This window comes from Sceloporus occidentalis, unplaced genomic scaffold (genome assembly GCF_023333645.1).
Source record: "Sceloporus occidentalis isolate IW3139 unplaced genomic scaffold, rSceOcc1.0.p SCAF_27, whole genome shotgun sequence".
Lineage (NCBI taxonomy): Eukaryota > Metazoa > Chordata > Lepidosauria > Squamata > Phrynosomatidae > Sceloporus > Sceloporus occidentalis.
In genome coordinates, this window is record NW_028317007.1 from 12,249,569 (window position 1) to 12,258,812 (window position 9,244).

The 9,244-nt window shown below is 38.7% G+C and overlaps 1 protein-coding gene across 1 annotated transcript; it reads right to left on the minus strand.

The window, feature by feature from the left end:
• Positions 1-5,848: 5,848 nt before the first annotated feature.
• Positions 5,849-8,590, minus strand: LOC149299942 (DNA ligase 4-like). The gene has a single exon (XM_089485955.1). The coding sequence runs from the start codon at positions 8,588-8,590 to the stop codon at positions 5,849-5,851; it is 2,742 nt and encodes a 913-aa protein (XP_089342081.1).
• Positions 8,591-9,244: the final 654 nt, after the last annotated feature.

The window sequence follows — 9,244 nt, forward strand, 5'->3', positions numbered from 1 at the left end:
GACTGACCAAAAAGGAAGGTAAAGCAAGTGACTAGATACAGTGACACCTAGAGGTCTAGGTTGGCAACTCTTTCTGAACTTTGTGAGAATGTATTCACATACGGTATTGGCTCGGATATAGGCCGCCCCCGTATATAGGCCGCACCCTAAAAGTTTGGTGCTTTTTTTTAAAGAAAAAAAAAAAAAAAGCACCAAAAAAACATGCTGCCACTCTGTCCCCCTCCCCGAGATATGCTACCATTGTCCTCCCCCCCTGAGATATGCTGCCACTGTCCTCCTCCCCCCGAGATATGCTACCACTGTCCCCCCCACTCGATGTGCCGGCACCGGAAGTTGTATACGCGTATTGCGTAGATGTCCCCCGCCGGCACCCGGGAGTCTGCTCCGGTAAGTCGGGGGGGGGGGGGGCAGAGGTAAAACGCATCGTGCGGACGGTCCGCACGATGCGCTTAGACAACCTCCCGTGCCGGCACCCCCCCCCCCGTGGGAAGTGCTGGCAGGGGAGGCTGTCTGAGCGTATTGGGGAGTAGGATGCAGGTCCCCTGCACCGCTGCGGGGGATCTGTATCCTAACCCCGCTGCCTGCCCGGCGCCCGGGACTGCATGTCCCGGGCGTTGGGCGCTAGACCCCTAATATAGGCCGCACCCCCACTTTAAAGACTTAAAGTGGGGGGAAAAAGTGTGGCCTATATTCGAGCCAATACGGTACATATTACTTCTGTATGACTTACTATATATACTAAAGCAAAAACTACCAAATCTTATGTCAGGCTATTGGGAAATATTCCAAGCATGATATTGATTTAAACGGGCAATCTAGCCATCATATGCACAATACCTTAATGCATATCACAGCTGTGAGATCACTATAAATTTGAATGCTGCAGAGCAGCCAATCACTGACACAAAGTGTTGGACCATGGAGGAGGATCGCAGCTATATGGTTACAATTTCTACCTCATAAGTGCTTTTTTTTTTTTTTTGTTTTTTGGAAGAATTCATAATAAAATGCTCACAAGTACTTTAATATGCATTCCTCTTTGGTAGTGCTATCAGCGAAACTCGCGTTTCTACACTAGATCTGTCTGATACAGGACATTTTTTGTATGTACTTGTACATCAGAGTGTGAATACTGTATAAGATAAGACATCCCACACATGACAACAGTAGATGTTAATGTACTGTACAATTGTACATAAGGGTTTTTTTGACAGCATGGAACAACTTGCAGCCTAGTCCAGCAAAACGTATTTCAAATAAAACATCTGCACATACATTCTCTATCCCTTATGGAAGGAGCATAATGTAGGCCACTGTGGGACTGACCTCTTCTTGTCAATTAGCTTCGTTTGTAATATGATTTACAACCGATACAGAAAACACTGGGGTTGTTAGAATGATATCTTTGGATTGCGAATGTTCTTTAAAAATGCTGTTTGGTGTGATTAAAACATGATGCAGTTAATGGGACCACTGCGGATTCAAAGTGCAAGCAAAAGGAGGTGGATCAAACTCACTGTGGATGTAGTTTTATGCAGCTGGGGCTTTAACTGTCCTAGTTTAAAACAAGCAGTTACGAATAATAGACAATGCTATACCTAAAAAAAAAAAAAAAAGAGAGAGGAGAAGAGGCAACAGTAACAACTGAAGGAAGAACAGACACATTTGTACAGTAGAAAACCAGATGTGGATCTAGGTATCGATTTGTCTGTCAATTCTTGTCTTGTCGTACCCTTTGAATATAAGTATTGTAAGAAGCACTGCGTAAATTGTTGGCGCTATATGAATAAAAAATAATAGTGTACATGAAAAGGACAACAGTGGGAGGAAAGACAGGAAAGGACAATAAGCTTGCATTGTTCCCCAAGATTTCTAATGATGATCTTGGTTGTGATTACATAAATGGCATTATCGGATCCAGTAGTTGATGCTATGATTCTTATGTATAATAATATATTTCTACACCAAATGTATATTTCAATTTTCATAAAACATGGCTATATTTTACATCTACATATGTATGGAAAGAACACAAGTAATCAAATATAACAGGTAGCCAAATAGCTTGGCTTGATGCATAAATGGATTATTGGCAAACAGAACAGTGATCATTTCTATGTACCACAGATAGTTATTTAAATAAAAGTACTGTAAAATTCATGTTGTGTGCAAAAAATGAGACTTATGCATCTAATGACACATTTGTTAATATATCCTTTAGAACTAGGTATGTGTGAAAGGTTGAACATGATGGACTGAAGACTTTTTTCAACCTACTATACCAGGGGCGTCCAAGTTTTTTCTGCAGTGGGCCACTTCATCAGAATTGTATACGTGCGCGGGCCGCACTCATTTTTCACTGTGAGAAAATATGGCCTAAAATATGCAGATTAAAATAAATTAAATGACACAAAACCTTTACTTTTCCTCTCACTGATTTCTGGGCCTAGAAAGTTTTGTGACTACAAATGCAGGATTCTGTATAAGTAAAAATAAAATAGTTCTATTTATTTTAGGGATGCACTAAAATGAAAATTCTGGACCAAAACCGAAAATTCAGGGTTCACTTAGCCGAAACTGAAAATGACCCCCCACACACTTTTAATAAAAGTAAGTTACACACCAAAATTGTACAAAAAATTATATATTATGATTGTTAACAGCAATCTCAGGCATACCCAGATTCCAGCATGTACTGGTTGGCTGGGCATTGTATTTTTTGTCCAATTTTAGTGTGTAACCATGCTTTTATTAAAAGTAACACACCACAATTGTACAAAAAAAAAATTCAACAATATGACTTGGGATGATAGGAGTCTGATTGCTAACAGCAAACACACTCTTTTTATACCCAGGCAACCAGTAAATGCTGGAACCTAGGCATGATGGGACTGTGATTGCTGTTAGCAGATTGCTGTTAGCAATCCCACTCCTATCATCCCAAATCAGCCAGTACATGCTGGTACAGGGTGGCTGTAAGTGCAGACCCCATACTGCTGGCAGCATCAATACACAAGGGGGCAGCTAGCCAGGTTTCAGCATATACTGGCTGACTTGGCATAATAAGAGTGGGATTGTTAACAGCACTTACACATCCATGCTATCACACACATAAATTCATTCATTCCCAGATTCATTCCCTCAATCAGGCATACTCATTCAAGCACACTCCCCCACCCCCTTACCTGCACTACAGCTCTCCCAATGCCGATCACAGACTTCAGCAGGGGCGCGGCCTCCCTCGTTCTCCCCACAGAGGAGGCAGGACTGGAGCAGAGAATAGACCCTCCCACAAGTAAGCAGCAGGGCTCTTGTGATCCTTGCTGCCGATCTCACGCGGGCTGCATGTTGGACGCCCCTGTACTATACTATATTGATATGTTTAAAATGGAGTTTAATTATAAAGAGATTTTGTCTACATAACAAGCAGCTGGAGAAGGAACTTTCTACAACCAGCAAGCTAGATCATTCTAATGAAAGCATCACAACAGAAGGATCTATTCCTAAATGGGAGAGTTGCCGGGAAGTTTTCAGTAGAGTTGTGGTTTCAACTCCTTGACTTCAATTCATATTATGAAGGTTGAACCAAAGTGAGCATCTGGCGCAGGCAGAGCTTGGCTGGCCCTTTGTAATGTATAGTTGAAGCCTTCAAAGTTTTCTTATTCACTATTTACATAATTAATGAGTTGGTCACTATTATGAAGGGCAAACACTGGTAGGTATCCCCAACAAGAAACTTGCCCTGTTTGTTGCATAACAGGTGAAAGATCTCACTGATTTAACTAATATAATACAGGGCCAGCCAAGCTCTTTCTACAGCATAAGTTCACTGGGGTTAAAACTTCATAATGTATAGTGAAGTCACGTAGTTGAAACCACATCTCATCCTTTAGTGAGCAGACCCACCCCAGGTTTCACAAAGGGCAATCCAAATTGTGATTTCTAAAGACAATATTATTTTGACACTTTTTGGGAGGGTTCTTCAAACTTGGGGTCGGTACCCAGTACTGGTTTACAAGATACCTATCACTGAATCAGACTGAAAGCAAGAGACAGCGCTTGGATAAATGTAAAAACAATAAAAGTTTAATACAAAGACAAAAAATATACAATACATTAAATAAAAGAAATACAGAAACAAAAAAAATATATATAAAAGACCAAAGACCTCAATAATTAGATACAAATATATAAATAGCAGTGGAGTGATGTTCAGCCTGCCCCACTAGGGGTTAACAATGAATATACAGGGAGAACCAAAAAATAAATACATATACTATATATCTAAAAGAAAAACACTTACCACTGGTAATGACTGTGCCTGACCAGGCTTGTGCCAAAAAACACAAGCAGGGCGCGTTTCATTTGCACTTCCTCAGCTGCAATGGGCGCCACTGAATCAGACCAGGGCTCTCACTCAGCCCTCACTCTACTAAGTACTGCACAATAGCATTTAATATTGCACTACTAGCACTATAATTGCTGTTACCAGGTAATGAAATATTAACAAGAATCAAATTCCCCTGATTACAGTGTCCCAAACTCGTAAGAGCCTCTATATTATTGGGTTTGCACTGTAGGCCAAAAGTTGTTGGCCCTCTGGAAAACACAGGAATCGGGCAGTGAGTGTTTACTTCACTGGGTTACGGGGGGGGGACGACGACACACTGCCCCATAGTGTCTTCATTATAGAACCATGACAGGATCTTTGTTATGTTTTTGGGAACGCGACGCAGCTGAACACATCTCCTGGCATATAATTAGCGCAAGGAAGGAAGCCACAGCACTGTAGCTGCAGTCTAGTGCCTTTTCCCTCTGATTCATAAACAATGCATATTAAAACTCATGAAGTACTTTTATATTCCTTTTTTGTTGTCGGGTACATTATACTGTACCTTTAACTGAAATTGAATTTTACATTAGGAATGGTTTATTTAACATTGAGAATTTATTAAGATATGAAATTGTTTAGAAAAAAAAATAGTAAAAGCGGTAGCTATCAACCTATACCAATATGCATAAAAATGTTAAATTCCCCTGACATTCAAACAGTTAAATCAGCATTGCGTACCCCCATATATCAATAAAACCATAAAGCATAAAGAAATACGGTTCTTTTAGTCAATGCTCCTTGTCTCCACTTTATGAAAAAACCTGAATGCACAAAATATGTAAGTAATAAACTTTTATATTACATGATAACCTCTGAAAGAAGAAGAAGAAACAAAGGGCAATCATAATATAATATGCAAGTAAATTGGTAAGATTTCGATTAGACATTTTTCATTGCGGATAGAATTCCACAGCTGCTATTACCAACGTTCTTAAATTTTGCAATTTTGATGATAGACATTAAAAAATGTTTAATTCCCTGCATTGAATTACAGTGATACTTTAGTGGAGGAGTAAATGAGAAAACATCTGGAAAATGAAAAACAGAAGTATGGTTAATATTCATAAATAAATCATAAAACGTATAATGTTAGAAAAAATAAAATAGATTTTATTGATCATGATTGAAAATATCTTTAACACATTGGTTTAAGAAATATGTAATTGCCAGTAGAACATTTACGTAGATGTATAAATCTCAAAACAGAAGACTAGAAACACTTCCAACATATGGCCAATATACAACACAGGTATGTTTTTACTTAAAATAAGTATCAAATTATGAGTATTGGATAATTTGATTACAAGTACTTTTAAAAACAAATAAGATTAATTTAAACCATGTAAAACATTAAAAGTAGACACTCGAAACATAGTTTTCGTTACTTAAAAAGTATATAATAAATAACTTGGAAGACATATTTAAAATGTTTTGTTAAAAAAAAAACCCTCTTATTTAGAGTAAGTATTTTAGTTCGTCCTGCAACATTCCCATGTTTAATGAATCCAGTACCCAGGAATGGGAAACTATTTTAAATTTTTTATCAAAGCCTCTTCTTACAATTTTAATTTCTTCCAGACGAGACAAATCTTTACCAACAACTACATGTGACAGCCCTTCTTTTATGTGCTCTATTACTTTTGCTCCATAAACGCGTAGCTGCAGTTCTCTTATAGCTAAGCTAGATGTGCTTATTACAGTGCTTGGGTCATTTATCGTTGTAAATTGATCCACATATATAATACACTGACGAAATATACTACTTGAAGTGTTTTCCCATGAGTAACGATGTTCTAAGTCAGCAATCATGTCTAGGGGTATTTTCTCCTGGGTGTTGGGCATTCTTTTAAACACATCTTTCAGCTCTGATATATTAGTGTCCGTAAAATAACTATCGCCATAGCAGTCATATTCAGAAGCAAAGTGTTCTTTGGTTGAGGGACACATGTGAATCATGTGGTGAGGCTGCCACGGTACAAAGGCTTTATTTTCAAAGCACTCCAACAGCCATGTTGCCCTGACAACATCATGTTCATCAGAAGAGATGATGTTTTTCACTCTAACATTAATAGATCCAGCAACAACACAATATGTGTCTTCTCCGGGATTCTGCACCACAATACCTCCACAAGAAGCAATTTTGGTCTCTAAATCAGCTTTTAAATGTTCATCTGTCCCACTCATTACACAAAATTCGAAATTTTCAAACATTGTGGATTCTTTGAGAATGTTAGTGAGATCTGGTGCTTTCAGATGTGAAACAACGCCAATTACTTTTTTAAGCTTGGGTACAGTTTTCCTTTTCTTTTCCCGCGGTTCTTCATTAATATCCAAGTGTTTTGAAGCCAATTTACCCGAGGCCTTTTCCCTAAAATGCTCCAAGTCATCAAGCGTCATACACTCGTACCAATCCTTGTCTTCTCGAATCTTTTCAATCCGAGGGAAACGAAGAGTACAGCCCGTTTTGTACATATCGCTGTCAACAATCTCAGCTGCCTTTATCTGTACAATAACAGAGTTACAAGGCTGTATATATACTTCAGGTTTTTCGGTCCCACAAAGAATATTGACAGGAGGATCTCGTTTTCGATAGGGCTTCCAGTGTGATGCAAGCTTCAGCCCAAGGTCATACAACTCTTTCATTGTATAACCAGAGCCAACGCGGCAGACGGAGTGGAAAACAGATGGCTTCTCGCCAGGGGGTGGAGCCTCAGCAACTGCACACAAGAAATGGGACATCATGCCACCACGTGAACCCTTGCCCCAGTACCCACCAATAATCAGAAGGTCTAGTTCATCCATTAAACCATTTACATATTCAGGTTTTATTTTTAACCACCCCTCTCCACGTTTGTCTGGCTTATACATAGACATTGGGTCTTTAACCATTATACCTTCTTCCCTGTTATCAATGGCTTCATTAAGCGCATCCACCACATTTTTTTTGGTACTGGCCTCAGTTTTTTCCACAATATGGATCCTGCCTTGAACTGGGATAAAGGATTCACACAGGATCTCATGCCTCTTCCTAAGTGGTTCATGTGCCAATTTCTTATCATTAAACATCAAAATATCAAACACACAGAAGCAGGTCTGTAGTTCTGAATCTTCCACCATTCTCTTTATGTCAAATTTGTTTCCCTTCTGCATGAATGTTTGAGTATGTGGATTGTAAGCCATCATCTCCCCATCTAGAATGCAGTTCTGCACGTTTATTCTAAACACATTATGAACAAACGGAGTCAAAGAGCCTTCAAGTGGAGATGCGCCGAACTGTTGAGTGTAATCAAATCCATTCCGGGAGAAGTACTTATAAACATCTCCATCTTTATGCATCTGCATACGTTCACCGTCAAGTTTTGTTTCAATGTAAAAACTCTGGTGGTTCATTTGCTTTTCTATATGCTGAATATTAGCAATTGCAGCGAGCATTGGCTTGAAAGCAGAAAACAACGAAATAGAAACGTCGCTGAGACAAACAGATGGGTCATGTAGCTGCATGCACACTTTCTCAAGATCAGTAGTGACATTATGCAATTCGGCAGCATCCGGATGGAAGATGGAAAATACTGTTTGCTGGCTAAAACCAAGTTTCATATCCTTAATAATCATTCTTATGAGCCACTTTTGTTCCAAAGCAGTGGTGTTGGTGATCAAACGAAGCAAGGTTTTCTCTATCGGTTCCTTCTTCCTTGCAGCATTGTTGCTAGCTATAGAGTTTAAATGATCATTTACTTCTTGTATGGATAGATCTGTCGTATGGTCCTTCCTGCATCGTGACTTCAGTACAAAGTAAGCGACTGCAGCAAAATCTCCGGCATCAGCATGTGACCCTGTAGGTGTTCTATAGTTTAACAATTTTAAGGCATCTTTCCCATCTTTTGGCAATCCTAGAACCTTAATATATAGCTTAGCAAGCATTGTTTCTTTGATTCCATAAGCCATTCTCTCTCTCTCTAGCTGTGGAAGAATAAGTCTCATAGCTGGGTAGAAAGAGTCTGTCGTTCCAGGATCATTTTTATGAAGTTCTTTATGGAAATTCCTCCACGAATCAACAAACTGTCTAAAAATATTGCACTTATCAACCCTATTCCTGCATTTTTGGATTTTTTCTAGTGTAGAGCACAGATGAGCAAATGGTACATTTGATGCAACCAATTTTTGGGATGCAGAATTTGTGGGAGCTGTTGAAGACATGGAGGATTCTGTGTATACCTAACAAAATAAGAAAAAAGGTGGTTTATTGCATTGCAGATTGATTATTCTAGGAATCCAAGCATTTACACAAGATGTAGAAGTAGCATTGTTAAAACAATAAGTAGGTACAACTGTTCATCACAAGTTATAAAACTACTTTATGAAAATAAAAAAAAATTCTATGCTGCCAAAATAATAATAAAAAAAACTAAAGAATGCCACCTGAGCACCTCTGTCCATAGCAAAATATATACAACTTTTAAAATATCCCACTTTTTCTTCTATTCACTATGTACAGTGATACAACTCATCACGTGTCGAAGGCAAGTCAGCGCTTGTCTAGTTATTGCTAGATCTCCATACTAACTGCCCATAATAATAAAAAAACTGTCTGAATCTGACATCATATTGCAGCTCTGTCCTACTATGCCTTGAAAAACTTGCCAATTTAAACTTTGCTATGTACTTCCAATTAGGCATATTATCCACTCAGCCTAGACACAATTTCCTTATTTATAGTATGGATGCACAAGTGCCCAACTTGCAGAGGCACAAGAAAAGGGTTAATAAAAATACTGATGCTAATAATCAGGATCCCCTTTAAGATGAGTAATACAAGTAAATACCTTTCAGATTGTCCTCGGCAAAGATTTT